This window comes from Miniopterus natalensis, chromosome 10 (genome assembly GCF_054644295.1).
Source record: "Miniopterus natalensis isolate mMinNat1 chromosome 10, mMinNat1.hap1, whole genome shotgun sequence".
NCBI lineage: Eukaryota > Metazoa > Chordata > Mammalia > Chiroptera > Miniopteridae > Miniopterus > Miniopterus natalensis.
The window spans coordinates 6,540,613-6,562,714 of NC_142090.1; the positions used below are offsets into that span (position 1 = coordinate 6,540,613).

General features: G+C 41.7%; 1 protein-coding gene across 4 annotated transcripts in view; it reads left to right on the top strand.

Annotated features, from left to right (window-relative positions):
- Positions 1-22,102, top strand: part of TPK1 (thiamin pyrophosphokinase 1) — a 183,805-nt gene that overhangs the window by 63,762 nt on the left and 97,941 nt on the right. For all 4 annotated transcript variants that reach the window (XM_087820966.1, XM_087820968.1, XM_087820967.1 and 1 more), the window contains one exon: positions 13,709-13,781. In XM_087820966.1, coding sequence (XP_087677092.1) covers positions 13,709-13,781 — 73 coding nt within the window. The remainder of the gene's footprint in view (positions 1-13,708; positions 13,782-22,102) is intronic.

Genomic DNA, 22,102 nt, shown 5'->3' on the forward strand with positions numbered 1-22,102 from the left:
AGAAAGCATTTACATTGATCGCTCTTTTTAAAAAAAAAATGCCTTTAGCTAGGTAAACAGACCAAATTTTTTTTTTAAAAATTCAAAAGAGAGCTTTGGTGTGAGAGAGGATCTCGCTGGAATAATCCAGTGGAAGAAATAAGAATGCAGCATTTAGCCTGATTCACTCATCCTTTCATTCATTCAAGCGTTTATTGAATACTTGCGCTAGTTTGGCGTTTGATAATGACTAGATAAAGTACAGTTCCTGCCCTCAAGAAATGTACAGCATGGCAGAAGTAAAGAGGAAAGGAGGTGGGTACTCAGTGTGGTAGATTATAAAGCGCATAAAGAGGAATTTCTGGCCCAGGGTGATAGATTCTGTGACAGAGGGAGGCACAGAGGGTAGACAGTTAATCCACAACAAGGGAGAGATTGTCCTTTGTGTGCTGGATATAAAACCTAAACTTGTTACCTTGAGATTCAGGGCTTGGCTTTCACTCATTTTTCAGCCATGCCCTGTTTCCTCCCTGCCTTCTCCAGATCGCTTCTCCTCACTGCTTGTGCTCAGGCCTCTCTCAGGCTGGTCTGCGGTTATACCCATTGGTACCACCCATAATCCATGACTGTCTACCGCCATCTGTTCCGATCAGTCAGTGCTTATAGATCCTGTGCTGCACTGCCCCTCAGATAGTTTGAGTAGCACATGCTGGCACTTCTTGTAGAACCCTCTGTGAAGCCATGCTCAGTTAAAATGCTGTCTGCTCCCCGAATGCTCCCTCCCCGTCCAGCCTGATGGGAGGTGACAGCTCTTACACTATAATAATACTTGTAAATTACAGTGTTAGTCTCACATATTACCTTGATTTAGAGCTGTGAAGATTTATATCCCTTACTAGGTTGTAAATTTCTAGTGGCATAACACTTTATAATTATTTACCTTCTCATTTTATCTTGTGATTTAACTGTGTGTAGATGTGTCTGATCTCTATGTGGTGAACTCCTCCAAGGCAGTGATCGTAATTAATCTTCCTTACATGCCTTGTAATATGTAGAACTCTGGTGAGCATCTGAGAATTTATGGAACTAATTACTTTTCATTGATATCTTAGCAGAAACGTCACAAATACTAAGCTTTTTCTCACCCAGGGATTTCTCACCCAGCTGTTGGAGGCATCTTGATGTAGACAAGAAATTTGGATAATTATATATCTTATTAGTATGTATAAACCACAGCATCTTACATCTAAAAAGAGTACACATTTCATCTGAAATCATGTATAGGATAAGTCCCACTTTATTTCTAGAATGTCACTGTGTTCTAATTTCTATCTAAATGGGCCTCTTATCATGAAACTAAGATCCTTGCCTTTGAATTCATTGGTATTTTGAGAGCAACGTGAATATCAGTGCTAAATGTGAGAGCTTTTTTGTTGTGATTTTGTGGGACTCTGAGACTCTCAAACTCAGCAGCATAGTAGTCTAAGATGGAGCTCTGAATTTTGACATTATTCGTGTGTGGGAATTTGAAATGGGGGTGAGTGTTGTTTTTAGGTCTGTTTTCTCAGCATAATTGATGAGCATAGCATCTTAAATATGAGGTCCTACAGAAGATTATTTTTAAATAAACATGGCTCTAGTTTAGCTCAGATGTTTAGGAGTTGCTCCTCTGTGTAATAGGTTAGCACCCAGCAACATTTCCCCGAGTTCGTACAAATAACCCTTCAGTTAAACACGCACCGACAGTGTGGGATGTGGAGGACCTGTGGGGCTTCCACAGGACAGCAAGACTCACTCTTGGTTCCGTATCCCTCTCCATCAGTTTTCTCATTGTCGAGGTTTCACACTTTCCAGCTTTGTATATTCTTGCAGCTCTCTCATCAGTGGGTCAAAACCACTTTTCAGAGTGATCAAGTGGGAAGAGAGGATGCCTATTGTAACTCAAACTCTAAACTAACCACATCCCCCTAAACCAACTTCAGAATATAATTGAAATAACAAAATAATGTGGGAGGCCAGCTGTTAAAAAGTAGCTTCCCGAGACTTTATCGACAGAATTAAAGCAGGTGTCCAGCAGCAGGAACCTGATACCCCCTTGAGGAAATCAGTGACCTGCCTGTCAGTGTGCATATGAGTAACCTGTAAGAGTTCTGTTCTCTGTCCGTTTCACCGCAGAGCGGCAGCTTCAGGTTGGGGGTGGGGTGGTGAGATCCATGCGTGGGCTCCCTGGTTAGGTCAGGGCATAAAACCTGATTCCGCGACTAGTATGTGAGGCATCTGGCAAGTAATTTCACTTCCTTGGGTTGTAGTTCCTTCATTTCTGACATTTCAAGGAGAGACCTACTAAATGGAGATTTCAGAGAAGCCTTGATGAGGAAATGTGTTATTTGGGCTGGTTATAAAAGATCTGGAGAAGCTGGGATGATGGAGAGTGGCCTTTCAAAGCTGCAGCGTGATGAATGGTGGAGCAGCTGAGTGTGCCTAGGACACAGTTTCACGCAGTAGACATAAGTATTCATGCCAGAGTTCATATTCCGCTTGCAGTAATTGCACAGCTTCTTCGAAAGGTGGTAAGTACTGTGCATGTTGTGGTTGAAATGGAGGAATGTAGTGTTGGCTTCTCTGGTTCTTCTTGGTTTTTAATCAGCTTGCTCAGGTATGATTTCATACGATATGATGCATCCAGTTTAAGCCTCGGTTCAGTTAGTTTTGAAGCGGTTCACAGATGTATCCACCACCACAGTCAAGGTGGAAACATATCCATCATTCCAGAATGTTCCTTCCTGTCCCTTTGTAGTCAGTCCCCAACTCCCACCTCCCTGCTTCTGGCTTCTACAGCCTTCCAGAATGTCATAGAAATGGGGTCATACAGTTTGTTGAATTCTGTGTCTGACTTTTTTCTCTTAGTGGATGCTTTTGAGAAGCATCCGTGTTACTGTCCCAGTAGTGTCTCCCTCAGCGCCGGGTAGTGCCCGTTGTGTGGTTCACAGTATAGTAGTTTTGTTTACTCATTCAGTGCAGTCAGTGGATGATTCTTAAGAATTGCCCTTTCAGTTGAAATCTGTTATTTTTTTCAAGTTCTTCTTTGGAAGAATGTTAGTTCTTTTAGTTAGGAAAATAAATAAAAAATTCAAAGTTGTCACGAGCCCTAGAGGTTATATAAACAGTAGTAGAGGCTCATATATATATAAGGCCTGTATTTGCTGTATCTTAGTGAAAATTCTGCAAAAGCTTGCTCAGTCCTGTTAGGTTTTATGAAATAAGACAATAAATATAAGACACATGGAATAAGTTGGTGTCAGGTTTCTGAGCATACATTGTGATCTTCATGACCTCCAATATATGTGATGACTGATTTCAGTCTCCCTGTCACTATAATTCTCTCTGTGATTTGATTTAGCTTAACTGATGTTCAAGCATTTAGTGCTATCATCGAAAAATGTACTTTGAATGTGCTTTAACATATATGGGGGGTGGGCAAAAGTAGGATTACTGTGCCGTGGTGACGTTCTTTTGAGTTAATAAAGCCATTGTAACAGTTGTAACCTGCATGTCTGTAACTGTAGACTTACTTTTGCCCACCCTATATAGGAAACAAGGGTGCACTTTGCTTAAAGAAAACCAGAAAGTGTTTGGTTTAGCTTGACGTTTATAAGCCTAGTCTTAATCAATGTTTAGTCACTTGCTTCAGCCAGTTTCTATTAAAAAGTATTTATGCAATCAGATTACTAAAGTCTGTAAGCAGGTCAACATTATTGGGTCTTTACATCAAAATGACAGAAGGTAGAAATGATTAGCACATTTGAAAGAAAATTTATACCAGGAGGCTTGGTATTAAAGAGCCCTACTCAACCAACTGTGAGGACACATTTATCTCAGGTTATTGATTGGACTAGTTTAGTGATATATTTCAGTCTGTTGGTTATCAAATGCTATAAATCAGAGATCTCAAAGTTACCCATGCATAGTTCTGAATCATTTCAGGGTATTGGAGTGGGAATGTGTGTGCAGAGATGCTATGCTGGTCAGATCATGCATGAAGTCAAAATAAATTTCCAGTGTGAGATCGTTTTAAGCAGCTGCAGGAAGTCAGTTTACAGCTAGACTTAATCAGAAGTATTGTTCTTTACGGCTAGCCTACTTCATAAAGTATGTCTCTGACAAGCCCCTCACTTTTCCTGCACTGTGGATGGGGCCTTCAAGAGCAAATTACCTTCAGAAGATTTTTTAGAGAAGCCTGGGTCATCTTTCAGGAGTTTGGAGTAACACGTGGCCCCTTTAATATATGTGTGTATATAACTGTTTTTTAACTGTCTGATTTTTCATATGCTTTTAGATGAATGCACATACTTGCATGCTTGCACACACACACCTAGATACTTGCTGCATGGTTTTCTTGTCATTAAAGTTTTGGTTTTGTATGATTGGACCAAGAGTAAGCAGAATAACTCCAGCAACAAGATGGTGTCTGTGATTTGCTGACACATCATATGGAACCTGAAACTTGGCTGGGTAATGAGAGTGCACCTGAGCCAGCTATGGCCTTTTCTGTTGTGAGGGCACAGAAAAGTGACAGCTGGAATTCAGGTCAAGCAAGGGCTAGTTAATAAAGTTTGTGGGAAAATATCCAAAAGTTAATTATACCAAGAAGAGCTCTGCCCTATCCCATACAGCCCTGGGTTAGAGATGGGAGAGCTATTGGAGGCTTCAGTATTGCCTCTGTTGCCAGAGCGCTCACAAACATGCTGGAGTATCTCAGAAAGGGCACTTAAAGTGCAACAGAGAACATTTTACCGCCCTAAGAAAATGTATGTATCTGCCTGTGTGTGTATATGTGTATATTATATCTTAAATGCTTAAGCTCTGGGCATTATATGTCATAGGAAGTAGAAGAGAGCTAGAGAAAGTCAGGAGAAGGGAACTTAAATGCTGAGCAGGAAGATGTTGATCTTTAAATCAAAGGAACTGGAATAAAAAAATCACTACTAAAAATGTTGCCTTACACTCTAATCTGTGATTTAGAATTGCAGTGAGCACTCAAGACTTACTCCCTGTTTGTTTCTGTAAACATGGGTAGGGACAGCCAGATGCAAATACAAATACCAACAAAACCAAAAATTGCCCACAGACACCCACCCACCCACACATCTCCCTGGCTGCAGGTGCTCTGATCACGCCCTAGGACAGCCTAATATTGTTTATTAGTCTCTTTGAGCCTTCCCCTCCATATCCACCTTCCTAACTCAATACTCATTATGATAGAAATGCCCCAGGTTATGAGATTTTTTATTCCTCACTTTCTTAATGACAGTGAAAGGGAACTAAATGGTTTCCTGCAGTGTATCAGTGATAAAAATACCTCTCGTGCAGGCTGAGAAATTTAATAACATTTCTTCTAAATTTTTAAAAAGTATATAGCGTACACTTCCTTGGTTTTATGAAAGTTTGTTAATCAAAACATTCTGTATCTTTTTCCTCACTTCAAGTTATCATATATTTTTTTTCCTAAGTAAACTCTTTTAAATCCCACTCTTATAATTCATGATTTCCCTGGGCAGGGAGCATCGTAATTTTTTTTAGATATCTTTTGCTTTTTAACAAATTGTTACTCTCAAAGAAGTAAGACCCAGACAAATTTACATTACACATAGGACTCTCTTTACTTGAGCCGAAATCTTTGTGACCACTGATAGTTTTGTAAGATAATTTTTTTCTGAGTTGTAATATGTAAAAATATTACTTAAAAGCATAGCTTTGCTTTAAGAACCCACTAATATGAAATTTTACAAGATTTCCTAGACTTGTCTTTTTAAGGTAAAAATTTCCTCAGATTTAGTTCTATTATTTAAAAAAATTAAGGCAAGTTTATAGACAGAGAAAGATGTTTTCTGACCGGAAGCATAGTGCTTACCAAGGCGGCTGAGGCTTAGCCCCTGAGGATATATTTTCTGTGCACAGCCATCATCATGGTTTTTACTTCATGCAAAACTCACTTGTTTATTGCTAGCAGCCTCTTGTGAGTGTTCACTTATGTTCTGCTGGGTATCAGTGGCTGGAGAGCAGTCCCACCTGTTAGGAACAAGAGAGACAGCTGTAGTGTCTGTCACTAAGGTGTCCTGTCAGTGTCAGGAGCATTTTCACAGGATTGAGTCTCCCATTCCCATTACCAGTGAGAGGCTCCTCCAGGGAATTCCTCCCACGTAGCCTTTGTTTCCCAAAGTGGGAAGGAGAAAGAGTGACTGTCGAGCACCACCCTGGTGTGTCTAATGCTCTTAATAGGCTGGATCCAAGATCGGATACAGGTGACAAAGGCCACTGGGGCCAGAGGTGTTGGACCTCGTTGAGCAACAGTCTGAGCCACACTGACCTTATTTGTTCTATTTTAATCAAAACAGTGTTCAAGTAATTTATAATGTAATCATAGTTACAAATAATACCAATACAAAAATAAATTCAGTGAGCCAAATCTGTATCCTTTAGTATTTACATTTTTTAAAAATTATATATTCCTTCAGACGCAGCAGGGAGCAAAATGCCTGAGTTCACTGAGCTTTCCTAGAGATAGATCATAAGTCAGGTACATAATTAAATGAAAAGTGCATTGCTAATGGCGAGAGGACAGTGAAGCAGGAGAGGGAGCAGTTAAAGTGAGGGAACCCTCACTGAGAATGGGACTCCATGTTAAGACATGTGCCATGTGAAGGAGTAAGCCCTTGGCTATCCAAAGGAAGGGCCTTCCCCACAGAGGAAGTACCCATGCAGAGACCCTGAGACCTGAGAATGGTATCAGTTAGCTCATGCTGCATAACAGAGAACCCCAAAGCTTAGTGGCTTTAAACAACAGTGATTTATTGTGGCTTAGAGTTCTAAGGGACAGCTAGGCAGGTCTCTGGTATCACTCGTGTCCTGTGGGTCGGGTAGACACTTGCTGATGATGTCACCATGTAGACAGGACATGTTCTCATGCCTGAAGGTTGGCTGCCTAGAAGCAGAGCCCCCTGACTTCTCTCTCATCCTCCGTCGTTCAGCCTCTCAGCCTCAGGCTTGCCCATCATTGTCCTCATGGCAACCAGGAGGGTTCCAGGAGAGCAGAGGGAGGGCTGCCACGCCATCACCATTGCTTCATTTCTTCTACATTTCATTGGTCAGAACAAGTCACAAGGCGAATACAAATTCAGGGGGTGGGGAGTAGACTTGTATTAGCATCTCCTGATGGAAGGACCTGGGAAGCCCCACTATAAAGGAGTATGGATGGGAAGGGGAAATAATTGGGATAATTTTGCAAGCAATCTACCACACAGAGAGAGAATGAGGGAAACTTATTAGGGAGAGTGGTTAGAGCGGCAACAGGGTGGATCTCATAGGGCCTTTGTAGGTAATACTAAGATTTACTCCGGACCAGATGCCTCTGAGGATTTTGGGCAGAGGAGTGGTAAGTGTCTTCTAGAAGTTGTAGCATGGAAGATGGTAGGAAAGAGCCAGATTCAGAGTATATTCCAAAGGAAGCATCTGTAGAACTTGCTGACTAATCAGCTCTGATGAGGAAGAAAACAGAGTCAGGGACAATAGCAAGGATTTGGGCCTGAACGACTGGAAAAAGTTGATTTTCTGTTTGATGAAATTGGGAATCCGTAAGAGGAGCAGCTTTGGTGAGGAAAAGAGCAGAGATTCGGTGGTGCAGGTGCAGAGTCTGAGTCGCTTATTGTACATCCAAGGTTGAGTAATTTGTTGAATATATGAATCTAGAGTTGCAGGGAGATGTGAGCTTTAGAGGCATCAATTCATAGAGGGTATTTAAGGCCAGGTGACTCGGTAAGACAGCCTGGCACATGCAGTGCGCCCGAGTGGGGTGTAGGTGCTACCGAGTAGAGCTGGAGTGACCAGTGAGTCACGGGAACCAGGAAATCATACTCAGATCAAGTGAAGGGAGATCAAGGTGTAGAGAGTGATCAGTTGTGTTAGATGCTTCTGACGGGAAAAGTAACAGGAGAATGGACCGTTGGATTTAGCGGTATGGCAATGTGGTCTTTGGAGATTGAAAATGTAAAAGCTATATACACATATAATTTTCATAGACATATATAAGGATGTTTAATTTTCTCTTTTGTGTGCTCTTTCGTCTGTTTGTCTTTTTTTATTTTCTATTTGAATAAACTATTGATGTCAACTCTACTTGAACAAAGATAGTCACCCTTTGCATTTCCTTTAAATGTTTTCTCTGTTACGCCTTTTACTTTTATTAAAGGGGTTCATCATCTAATGATTTTATGATTTCAAGGTGATCTGTACCTAAGCCATTATCATTGATGAATTATTTTCCTGTAAGACAGAAATTAAGTACTGTAGAGATCTTCCAGGCTCCAGTGCCCATCTGTTAAGATAACGGCTCACACATCCAAATATAAGGTTTAAAAGCAGCAAGATAAAAACAGAAACTAGCGAGGAGAGGAAATACGGTATTTGCTTTGGCAGGATGGCGTGTGCCTTAAATTCTTTCATTGTCATTTGCTCTGGGATGTTTCAGTTCCTGCTACGGAGGAAGCTATAGGGAAAAAAGGATTGAAAACACTACTGCAGGCGTATAGCTGGCAGCTTATTACACTTGGCTTTGGACAGGTTGGGAGGATCCACAGCCTACTAGTGGCCCTAATGGCATTTGCCTGTCTGCCCGAATTCTGTGTTATATCTCCGCTGAGTCACAGAGAGAAGCATAAAACGAATAAATGACGCAGCAGATCACCACCAGCGAGCTCGCCTTTTACATTTGTCAGGGTGAAGAATTGGCATAACCTGTGTACGTGCTCTGGGTCTCTCGTGTTTGTAGACAAGGAGAGAGGAGCCATTTCACTCTTTTTGTTTGCTTTTGTAGATTTTATTTTCTTTTAGATATTAAATTAAGATAGGCTTTATTAAAATTTAAACAGTACTTCCATCCCCTAAGATAATCAATGTAAATAACTTGACTCACTTCACTATTTCTCTTCTGCTTATACAGGTATTTAAATATCTTTTTACACTTTTATTATGTTGAGACACTATGAAAACAGTTGAACTGATTATGTATAAACAGTAAAAATGTGGTGTTGCCTTTTTTACTTATTGCGTTTTGGATCACCCTCTTTTTCTGCTGTTTTTCCCCTTGATTAAGTTAGGAAGTTTTGCAGAGAATGTTAGCCCAGATCTTTGAATTAATTCCTACTCTCTTTAGACTCAGTGCCATTTTTTTCTTGTATCTCCAGTCTTACTCTTTTAACAATGTTCTCTATGTTCTCCTACCATAGTTCTTTAATCAAAATCCTACCCTTCAGCAGCCAGCACACATATTTCTTCCCTTTTGCCTCAGTGATGCCTTTCTAAAGTATACAATCTGACCAAACTAACACTGATTAATAAAATTAGCAGGGGGTAATGCGTTTATGCCATACTTTCTCCCTGAGAAACTCTTGCTCCATTTCACGCATGTGTGTCGGGGGGGGGGGGGGGGGCCTGTAGACTGGCTATTAAAGAGCAAGGATTGGGCTCCTGTGCTTGGGTTTCGGTTCTAGCTCTTATTACCCTTGTAGACTCTGGCAAATGACTGTTTTTCCAGTAAAAACTTATTTTAACCAAGTAGCTCCTGCCGTACGCCAGGAGTTCTCTAAGTGCGTCACACGTACTAATGCTTAATACTCACACCTGCTCCAAATTGTCCTCACTCCACATCTGGAGCAATGGGGCTCAGAAAGGGCCAGTGACTGGGACAGGCCAGGAAGTAGGGAGGCGGGCAGAAGAGCATTTTCCTAACAAAGTGCCCTTGCTCGGTCTTCTCACCCACCCTCCTCTTCCCTTCTTACCGTGCTCAAGCCGCCTCTCCCCCCTCCACCGCTCTTCCTGCCGCCCTTCCTGCCGCTTTCCCTTCCCCCCATCTCTCTCCCCTTTCTCCCTCCCCTGTCCTCCTCCTCCCCTGTCCTCCTCCTCCCCCTTCTCTTTCCCTCTCCCCTCTCCCTTCCCGCCCTCCTCCTCTACCCCGATCATCTGGTACATGGGTGTCAGCATCCGTGTGCTTGGTGCTCTGGGGAATACCAAGGTCAGCCTGAGATCCTGCTCCAAGGAACTTACAATGTAGTAGAAGCTAAAAGGCATTTACCAAAATGGCTTAAAATGTAGTGGAAAGTTATAGGTTTAGTGCTATAGAAGCTGTAAGGGACCGATGGTTTCTGTGGGAGCAAGGAAGGCTCTGTGGAGGGATAGCCTTCCTCTCTGGTATCAGGAAATAACATGAAAGAGCAGTTGTGTTCTAACACATTATGTTTGGGCCTATTTTCTAAATAGATCAACCTCCTGATTATTACAGGTAATGGAGCTTAAAGCTCAGTAACTGACGTCAGCCCTCTTTGGACTCTCATGTTGTCAGGTGTGTGTGGCAAGTTCTGTAAGAGTAAAATGTGACTATAAAGGAGCCCACATCACTTTTGGTGCCTGTGGAACACCTTTTAGTCACAAGTCAGTGCCCGTAGATGGAGGATGCCAAGAAGAGGTGTACTGGTCTGATCTGTGTCAACAGGAGACAGAAATGCAATCCACCAGCAGCAACACAAATCCATATACCCTTAGTCAGTTGCTATGTGCAGTCAGTCCCCAAAGAGTTCTGAAAATAACCCTCCTGTGTAAACTGTCCTTTATGTCATAACATAGTTCTTCTCCATCTGTGAAGTGTCATCCCCAATCTACCCCTTCAGAACACCCAGGTACCATGGCAGCGGGTTTCTCAGGAAATGTGAGATGGGCTCATGAAAAGTTATTAATAATTTCAGTCTTGTATACCAAGTGTATTTTGGGCATGAGTTGTCTTAGAAATCAACACCCTAGTTCGTTTTTAAAGCATATATGCTATATTAGAGAAAGTTATATTAAAAGTTAACTGAAGTAGGTTATCTTCTCTCTAATTTTTTCTGTTAATGTTTTATCTGAGGACAAAGTGATTTATGTGATTGTTTCCTTATATGTTAAAAAGGAATCTCGTTCTCTTTAAAATGATGTCATAAGAGGACATTTAGCTGCTTGTGTGTCTGTTTTTACTTTTCATTTTTATTGTCAAAATCAGCATCATATTTGGGAACTGCCAGATTGATTCTAGGTATCTGAGGGACTAAAATGTGTAGAGCCGGATTGAGTACATCTTATTGGGAGGCTGTGTGATTCAGCTGCACAGAGCCAGAGTCTGAGCTGAAATCCCTGTCTCACGTGTAGAAGTAGGTGGGCTCTGGTCATGCAGACAGACTTCACTGGGCTGCCTGGACCTCAGCTTTGCACAAAGGACAGTGAGGATATTGGTGGGATGGTGCTGTCACACCTTCCAGCACTGTCTCAGCCCTTTGGGGCTGCTAGAAAGAATGCCATGGACTAAGTGGCTCATGAACAGGACACACTTATTTCTCACAGTCCTGGAAGTTGGGGAGTCCAAGATCAAGGGGCCAGCACATTGTGTCTGTTGAGAGCCCACTTCCTAGTTCATCGACAGCTGTCTTCTCTCTCTGTCCTCACGTAGCAGACGGGACACCAGAGCTCTATTTTATAAGGACACTAATCCCATTCCTGAGGGCTCCACCCTCCTGACCTAGTCACTTCCCGAACCTCTGCTCTGCCTCGTAATAACGTCACATTAAGGGTTAGGATTTCAACATATGAATGGGGGAAGAGGGGCACACACATGCAGACCCTCGGAAGCACTAATATTCTGTGACCCATATGGTTGGATGTTGGTAGGTGGAGGCATTTTGGAGAAACTTTTAAAACTGAGTAAATTTTTGCAACAGGAGAAGAAAAGAACTACTGATCTGTTTTCAGTCCTAAGAGGGATGAGGTATAAGGTTTTTACCTATTTAGGTAGGAAAAGAAGTTGAAAGTAAGGGATGGGGTGACAAGGACATTTTGAGGAGAAAAGCTTATGGGAAAACGTTGAGATCAGACAAGATGATTTAAAAACCTAGCTGCCTGACCCCCAACCCTGCCTTATCCTGAAATAAATGACTGTCATTTGCACATGGTTGACATTCAACAAATAGTTCTGGAATCAATTAATATAAAAGTTTTATTAATTACCAAGAATTGAAATGAGTAAGCATTATTGGTTTACAAAAAATCCAAACTAAGCGGCTTGTGCAGCACAGCTCCGTGGGGGAGGCTTTCTCTTCCTGTTCAGTCCTGAGAAGATGCAGCTCACAGAAGAGCTGGCCCAACACAGGATGGTTAGATTAGGGCATACCCGCGATTTGCAGTCTTTCCCTTCTCATGGCACAGAAACGAATTACTAAAGTTCTCTGGCATGCCAAAAAACGTTATATTTTTGCCTATCTGACCAAAAAAAGTATAATTTTGATTAATTTACACAGGATGGATATTGTTGGCTGTTGTCATATTTTTATTTGACAATCTAAGGGAAAAGAGGTCAGTGCCCCTGACTAGTTAGAGCCAGATAGTCTCCCATGTCTTGGCTTTTATGACCTTGAGACATCTCCAAGTTTGGGGGCTTTATCTGTTTTGGCAGGTAACATCCAGGGAGTTAGAGCACCTGGCCCCCTTAAGGAGGGACCCAGCCCATTATATAACAGTTGGGCCCTCTTGAGAAGACATGCAGTTTTATTATTATTTTGAATCAGAACAATTAACAAGATAAATGGCCACAGATCTAATTCTCCTGGGAGCTGTAGAGTAGACTGTTTCTGGAGGACATGGAAGCAGATGTTCCCTTCTTTATGTCATATACATTCTAGAGGCTCTGGAGGCAGGAGCACTGAGAAGTCCAGGGATGTTTCATTTCTCCACAGTTAGGTGTTTTAAGTGGGAAAGAGTTCTACCAGGCCATGTAGATGTGTTAGTTAAAAATATATAAAGGCTGGCTCATATGGTTGGGGTAAGGATCTCTGAAGTGAGTTCTGAAAAAATATAAATGGCAGGGAAGAGAAATAAGATAATTGTGATAGAATTAGAAACATCCATTTGTGGGAAGCCTCTCCCTCTGTTTAGTAACCGTGATCTTTGTAGTATTTCAAACCTGTCTAGATGATTCGTTTCTAGAAGTATGTCAGTAGGATATTGGGAAAAGGTCTTTGAACTGGCTCCTGCTCTACAGAGAAGACCGCCACCTTCTCCCCTTTCCCCCTCCCAGTCCCCCTCCCTCCATCTTCCCTTCCCCCTCAACCCCCTTCTCCCAGTCCCCTCTCCCCCTTCCCCATCTTCCCTTCCCCCTCTTCCCTTCCCCTCTTCCCTTCCCCCTCTCCTCCCTCCCTCTCCTCCCTCCCTCCGTCTCCCAGTCCCCCTTTCCTCCCTCTCCGCCTCCTCCTGTGCTGTTCAAATCTGTTGAGAGCTCTGATCTTCGGTGAAGGTCCAGTACTATAAAGGATTGAATGTATGTAGAAGGTAACATACAAAGATGGAGTCTTTGTTTTAGAGTTGTTGACCTGGGAGTTTTTTAAAACAATAATCTCCTTTAATCTTTATCTGTTTTTTGAAGCGTGGTAAATACTCAGTGTGACTAAGTAGCTGAATTAGCTGGTTGTATGGAGCCCCCCAGTCGTACTGTATTGTAACCCAGAGTGTACACTTGACACCCATTCACTGTGAAATAGGTTCTGTATTTCTTTTTCCTTTTGATTACATTAGTTCTCTCCCTGTTCCTTGTAATCATAGTTTTAAAGATTGACAAGTAAGGAGCCTTGTTTACTCACTCACTTGGAACTCTTTCTTCCAGCTTCTTGCCTGAATTCATCAGTGGAGACTTTGATTCCATCAGGCCTGAAGTTAGAGATTACTACGCTGTTAAGGTAAGCCATGGACACTTTTGTATGCAAGATATTGCTCACACGATTGCTTTTCTGGCTTCCTTGGTGTATGTGTAGGGATTGAGAAACTGATTGGTTATTTTTACAAATGTTATAGTAATTTTAATACACATTCAAGCAGAAATTTAGAAAATGACAGGTAGAAATACAATTTTAGAAATTCAGCCAGCATCAGGTAAGCATTAATGCTCAGTACTTTAAGCACATATATTTTAAATAAGTTTATAGTTTATTAAGTTAACTTAATATACTGTTATTGCCTACCTCCTCATTAGTTCTATATTTCTCACAAATCACTTTTCATTTCACTGAATGAGTGTACCATATTTTACTTAACCAATTCCCAATTGATTTACATTTGTGTCCATTTTTTGCTTTGTAAACTAATAAAGACATCTTTGTAAGTGAATTTTTATAAAAATGCATAATTATAGAGCTACAGCTTTTTTCTTTAATATTTAGTTTTTTGAAACTATTATTACCCTGTTCTGAATAAACCTATTCATTATATGTAGTTTTTTGAAACTGTTTAGTTTTGTGAAACTATTATTACCCTGTTCTGAATGAAACTATTCATTGCAACTTGAAGTGAACAATAGCGCAGAGCTTACAGTGCTCATCTTGGTACTGCTGTTGTGAAACTCTTCCAGAGATCTCGCCAGTAGGGAACATGCAGACGAGCTCTTTGAGAATGATGGGGAGACAAGGAGGCGAATGATAGGGGTCAGTTACTCAAGCTGTTGCTGGCTTTAGAGTACAGTGCGGAGTTGTGAAAATGAAAATCACAGTGTCAGCAGTTCTAGCCCCAGTACCGTCATCTGTGTTATTCTGAACTGGCGTTAGCAAATTACACATATTTTAAAAAGAAACAGCAGTTACTGAAATATTAAAACTTTAAATTCTTTATAAGGCTTGGGGGTGGGTGAGATAAAATCAAAAAGAATCAAAGGGAATCCTTTTACAGGGAGGGAGGGAGGAGAGAGGAGAAAAAAAAAAGGAAAAGATGCTGGGGGGCAAAGGTAGCAGGTTTGTGAAGTACAGGCTGCCCTGATGAAAGCCCCAGGCTGGCAGTGACGAGCTCGCTGCACATCCATCTGCCCACCTGCTGACCAGACTTCCCACGGGCAGATGAAGACTGTTCCCGAGTCCGTGTTTATCGATACTATAAGTCTCCATCTTCTGTTTACAAGACGAATCATCTGTCCGGTGGTACCTACACCAGCATTGTCTTATATGATAAAAAGCACCGTAGGTGTTATACGCGTATTATTAACACTAGACATAAAAAGTGAAAAGGTAATTTCACTCTGTAAGAACACAGTTTGGTACTGTGACAGGGTCAGGAATCCGGGTACGCGATGTGGGCCAAAGACCCTGATAGAATCACAGTTCTAAAGGCAAGACTTGATTGAAGAGAGGCGGCCTTACAGTATGTGCTCTAGTTGTTCATGCGGTGCGACTTAGTACATCTTTATGCCTGTTTACATTCTTCATGACTGCAAATGGCGCCACATACAGTGTGTGCATAGTTTTGATAAATTTTAACTTTTTAAATAGATTTGTATATGTTGTGGTAGTAAATGATAAGATAGACTATATCTACATATGTTTTATGCATTCATGGCATACTTAACTTTTTCTTAATTTTTTCCGTATTTCATGGCTATGTTGTTGCAAACCTCCAAAAATTTTTTCAATGTATTTATTGAAAAAAAAATCCACATATAAGTGGACCAACACAGTTCAAGTCCATCCATTTTGTTCAAAAGTCAGCTGTAGTTATATATTGTTGTGTGACAGTTTATCCTAAAGTTGATCAGCTTAAAACAGCAAACAGTATTTATCTCACAGTTTCCCTGGGGGAGGAATATGAGAGGCCGTGTACTAGGTGTTTCTGGCTCAAGGTTTCTCATGAGATTATAATGTAGCTGATTTTCAGTCTCCTCAAGGCTCCACTGGGCTACAGATTCTCTCCCAAGGTTATTCATGTGGCTGTTGGTTGGGCTCACTGGCTGTTATTTCTCCCTGGCGACTGGTCGGAGGCATCGGTTCCTTGCCATTGGGCTGTCCTCACCGCGGCAGCCTGCTCTCCAGGGAGACTGAGTGAGGAGAGAACTCGCCTGCAGGAGAGCCAGCCGGGCAGAAGTAGCTGTGTTTTTGATGACCTAATTTCAGTCATGATATACCATCTTACCGTCTTTTCTGCCAGATGCTAACGCTGCTGCACAGGGCTGTCAGCACCAGGAGGCGGGTCGTTGGCCGCTGCCTTGGAGGCTGGCTGCCGCACCACCTGACTGGCCTCGTACTGCCAAAGCCCGAGTGTTCAGCAGTGAGAAGGCCATGCTAATGATGGCGCCCTGCATTCTCAGTCTTAAATTAGTAATATGTAAAAAGAAAGATGAAAACATAGCCATTAACAATTTTTGTTTAATTCAGTCTTTAATGAAAACTGCTTCAAGATAAGTTACATACCAGCAGCCCAATTACTAGTCTTTATGTCCATACCCCTTAGTTATTTTTTTCTTTGGGATTTGGACAAGTAGGGGGAAAGCTTTGATCTACCACTGAATCCCGTACGGTCCATAGGGTAAGAAACTAGATACACAATTTACCCCTTTTGTTAGTTAACGTGCAGCAGTTTGCAAACTGTGTGTTTAGAGATGCAGCGTTCTACCACTGACTCAAAACCAAAGTCGTCATTGAACTCTCAGGAGAAGGACAACATGACTTGTAACTATCAGGGTCTTTTCCATGCCAGTAGCTGCATTTAACTGATGTTAGTATTAAACATATAGATATAGTAAACACTGATTATACATACTCATAGCTCAACTGCCTATAATCCACTTCCGTGCTGCATGTGGTGTGCCCTTCTTAATTTACTGCATAAAGCTTTCCTCTTCAGATGGCTGTAACCTCTTTGTGCTGCTTCTCTTGCCCGTTTGCCACAGTCCTCCCTGCTGGTTCACTAATCCTACCTCAGGGTGACTGTCTGTCTCAGATTTCCCCCTTGAGATATTTTTTTCACTTTCCTAGTCAGTCAGTGCTTCCTTGTGTCAAGGCTAAAATCACCTTTTTCAGTCTTCTTAATTATTCCATCATCATGCCCACATGTATTCAGTTTCCTGAGAACTTTTGAAGACACTGTAATATCTCCTCTAACTCCTGATTCCTTTATTGTTGTATAGTCTGTGGTTCTCCACTGGACTTAGAAAAGGGGTTAGTAAAAGCATGCTTCCTTAGTATTTGGGAGGTTAAGGAACTAGTTTGCAGCATTTAACTAATGTCTTAAAAAGTCATAGAATAACAAGTTTTAAATGTAGGTGTGTAGCATAGAAGATAAAAATATATATTAAAAATATAATGATAAAATGTAAAATAATTTAAAATATAAGTATAATAAATCTCCTGATGAAGAAACTGAGGCTCCTAAAGCTTAATGACTTAAAGAAATTAGTGGAGCTAGTCAGAGACAGCTCTTGGATCAATATTCATGTTTTCTATAAAATTTTATTTTTAAGCTGGGACTCAGTTGCTACTACTGCTTATCAACAGATTGTATGGGGCCTATTGGGCAAGACTGGTTCGTTCCTTGCACAAGGTATTTAGCATCCCTGGGATTGAATGTCAGTATCACCATCACGTGATAATAGTCAGTGTGATAAACAAACTCTCTGCCTTCCCATTGCCATCATGCCACCCTCTTTTAGCCCCAACCTGGAATGGCAGGAGTAGGAGTGCAATAGTTGGGGCAGACCAAGAATGACTATACAAGCTGATAAATTATTAAAATATGTGAAAGCTATTTAAAAGACAGAGGATTGAGCTAAGATAGAGCATTGAAGAACCAAGGTAATTAGGTAATAAAAAATTAGCAAGGGCTTAGGTGGCCTGGAGGTATAAGAATGTCTCCCTTTGTGCTACAAGGGAGTGCTTGGGCATCTCAGAAAGTGTTGCCATCACCACAAGGCCATGTTGTAGACAGGGGAGTGAAAATAACCCTAGTGATACGTCAGCAATAGGACTTGAGATCTGAGTTCTGATTTTATCTTCTTTGTTAATCCTGCCAAATCTGGAAGAACACAGTTTGGTACCATGACAGTGGTCAAGAATACGGGAACATGATGTGGGCCAAAGACCCTGATGAAATCGAAGTTATAAAGTCAAGACTTGATTGAAGAGAGACGAGGAGCCCTAGTACAAAGGCTGAATGATATGAGCGGAAATTTTCTGTTAGCAACAGGCAAGGTTATTGTAGGCCACCAAGCCGTTCTAGCACTGAACTCCAGGAGTGGAGATGTGAGCCAGGCCCATTGCTCTGCAATAAGGACAGAGACGCATGTCTGTTATTCCATCTTCCTCAGAATTGGAAAAGATAAAGAGTTTTTTTGGCAAATTATTGAAGAGTATCTTTTATTAAATCAGTATTTCTTGATATTTTCCCATTGTCACCTAACAGTGGTATGGCCTTACCCCAATTTTGAAGACTAGTCTTGGTAGGTAAGGGTAGTATGTCTAACTTGTTTAACCCGTGCTCCTTTGGGTAAGTGTAAGATGCTATAAATGTTACATCCAATAGCAGAAAATTGCTCACCTTTAACATCTCATTATTATGGCTGTCACTTTATAAAGGTGTCTCATTGACATTTTAGGAGACTGAGGATTTGAATTTGAATGTAACTTTTTCCAGTTGGAATAATGGAAAATTGTCTTCTCGTTTGACATTTGAATAGAATGTCTGATTTTTTTTATAACTGGACTGTTGATATTAAGCAGGAAATGCTTGTATTTTAATTCCAATTTAAACGCATAGATTTACAAATAGTGGGAATGGGAGAGATAGGTAAGCTTAGTACTCAGGCAAGATGTCAAATAATCAGTGCTTAGTCTTGGCCATTAGTAATGTGCACTTTAGTTTTTAGAAATAAGAAAAGGCTTATGGTTTCTTGAACTAACTGTTCAAATTATTTTTTGAGTTGTTAGTTTTCGTACATGGAGGGCTCACTGAGGCACGTGAGAGTAAATCATGATCTATAGCCTGGTCCTCTCAGACACTTGTAGTGATGACTAGAGAGTGGTATACACGTAGAAGTCCTCTAGAAGGCTAAGGAACTGTTTTAATATACGGTGGGGGGGGGTTTGTTTTACTTCCTAAAATTGTTTACGTAGAGCTTTTTAACAACTTTTCAGGAACATTGCTTTTAAAAAGATTTCTAATCAGTTCACATCCGTAAGTGTATGATTTATGAACCTAGGTTTCATTCATAATCACTCACTTAAAATATCCTTTTGAGTTGGATAATCCTCCAGTTCAGTTCCCTTTAAATTTCACAGAATCTCCCAGATGTTTTTAACCTCCAGTTTAAAACATCTGCATGGATCTACCTAATCTCATGAATCTTATTATTTTCTCATTTTCTTGGCTGTGTCTCTTTCCCAGATCTGGCCATCCACATGCCCACAACTTTTAGATATGGTTAAAGTAATTAATTTAGAGAAAATAGAAAACTTGACTGTTAGAAATTGTAAAAACGTGAGCAAGTTTGACTATTGTGCCAGACAGAGGAAGCTCTATAAAATATGTAAAGTTCAGCTTCATTTATGAATATATTTCTTTAAAAAAAAAATACAGCACCCCTTGAGTATAGTAAATTTTTAGGCTTAAGCTTTAAGATGAATTAACATATGCCAAGATATAAAGGCAGTTATAGATAGGCAGTTCCCCTTGACAGCCGAGCGACAGGTCCTTCACTTTATATTCACCAACCGAGGGCTCACCTTATTAGCATCTCAACGAGGGAGTGAGGAGATGGGCAGGGGCATTATGCAAAACCATCTCTTGAATACACCTTAATTCTTATGTTTGCCTCCATCACAGTCCTTTCAAATTGACTTTATTTTATATCGTCTGTATTTTTCAAAGCCTGTTTTTGAATGTCTTTAACATACTTAAGGCCTTTAAAGGGAGAGCCTATGCTCTTCACATTTGAAGAGCTCCGAGTGCCTCACCTGTGACCTCCCTGGCACCCACCTGCCTCTCCTCAGTCACCTACTGCCTGTTCCCCAGGCCTCTGGAACTATCTCTCTGCCCTCGTTTGTCTGGTTCATGGCACCTGTACCTATTAATCCCCCCTCTCACAGTGTCCACTATACCTGCTGGGTATAATCCTTGCTTGGTACTTTTCTCCTAGAGCTTCATATAATCAGTTTTTCAAAGTCTTCCTCCCTGTTCCTGTTAATAGGTGGTCTCCTACAACCTGAAGTGTATGGTCAGTGGTTCATCCTGGCGTCCCTAGTAGTTAGGCTCTATTTAACGTTTACAGGAAGCAGGTATCTGATCCTGACTTTAGAACCAGAGCAGCAAGCATGGGTGCCATGGATACTTGGGATAAAAAGATTCTGGGATCAGACGAGTTGAGAAATTTGACCTTCTAATGCCCCTTTTCTGGAAATTCATTGTGCACAATGTCATTTTAAGTAAGTCTCCAAAAGTCAGATTTAGTTTACCCTGGTATTTCTCAAGAGAATTTGACCAGACAACACTACTTCTTTTAAAAAAGTCCCTTCCTTCCTTCCTTCCTTCCTTCCTTCCTTCCTTCCTTCCTTCCTTCCATCCATCCATCCATCCATCCATCCATCTTTTCTTCTTGGAGCCTGGCGCCAGCTTGCACAGCTAGGGAGGGTGAACTGGAAGCCATACGGGCTCTTCTAACCACTGTGCCATAGTCCTCTAGGTGCACGCAGGGAGTGCTCTCAAAGCAAAGCAGGGGTCAGGTTCCCCTGCTGAGGAAATTCCCGGGCCTCCCTTTCCCTGTATCGGCCTTTAGCTTTTCCTTTTCCGTTTCTACTGAGATCTGAGTAACTGAGCAGCAGTACCCACCCAGGCTACTTTCAGCGCTTCCCTCCTCCTGGCCCCCTACCAGACACGGGGGCGAGCAAAGTCCGGAGAAACCGGTCTCCAGTTCCAATAGCCCCTTCCCGGTGCACTCACACAGGTTGTGATGAATCACCTGTGACAACCAGAGTGAGGTGTCTCCAGGGAAGTTCACTAGAGACTCGGTGCCCAAAATTTTACTGGAGGCTCCACGTGTAGGCACCGCACCCTCTGTAGAGCATGTGCCAAATTCCAGACTCTCCGAGGCAAGCAAGCAGGTGCTTAGCATAAACCATGCTGTTTGCACAAACCGCTTAGGCACAGTGAGCCACTGTTAGCATTTTGGCAATGTTTTGTTGTTTTTTGTTTTAATCAATTTAGGGAACTGTTTCCCATGCAAGTTCTCAGATGTCAGCCGAGGGCCAGCCTTGCGAGCAGGCCTTTCTAAGGAGAGCAGTCTCAGGCCTGCGGTGCTAACTCTTTCGGGGACCCTCCTCCACCCAGAGCTCTGGCTCTGCCATTGGGAAGGAAGCCATCAATTAAGAGCCTCTGCTGTTGAAAAAACACTTTAGACTCCCATTAATAGAAGTAGTGACTTTCTTGTTTGAAATGCTGTCATTTTCATTCGGTGCCACTTCAAAAGGAAGAGTTGCCTTGTAACACGCAGGGCTGTGGAGATGGCTCCAGATGAGTGTCTCTCTGCGTTTGGGGCTGAGAGGAGAAGGCTCCAAGGTTCAATCCTGTTTATTATTTTCGTTTATCTACCATCTAGAAGACCAGCAAGAGGCAACTCGTTGCTTAGAGTTTAATCATGTGACATTCCCGCCGAGGAAATGGTTATTTGTAGGCTGTCATTTGATGATTTAAAAACATCTTTTTAGTTTGATACTGTTAGGAGGCTGGTAAATAAAACGGAAGGAGCAGCCTGCCCGGCGCGTGCTACACGGTCCGGAGGAACGTGGGAAGCGAAGCCTTGCGATTCCCCCTCCCCAGGGTGAAGGGGGTGTTCGTGCCAGTGTCGGCAACATCCGTCACTTAGATTCCAATTGCCTTTATCTTAGCATTCCTCTTGGCAAATTTGAGAACGATTTGGGCTAATGCTGGAGCTGTATCTTTGATTATCCAGAGTATACGTCATTTTGCTTTATGCCTGCTGCGCTTTTAATCGGGCAGGCACTTTCTTACCGGGGGGTTCTGGTCAATTCAGTTTAATGCGTGATTGTGAAAACTCAGACTCTTGAATATATCTCCCCAAATTTTTTAGAGTGTGTATCGTGCTTATGCACAAGAAGAAAGGCAGTGTCAGCAAGGAAGAGAGGATACTAACGGGTGTGGGAGCTATGTTTTTAAGACTCAGCAAAACTCATCATTGCTTATTTACCAAAAAAAAAATCCGTATCAATAATCTGATGTCATGGGATAGTAAGTT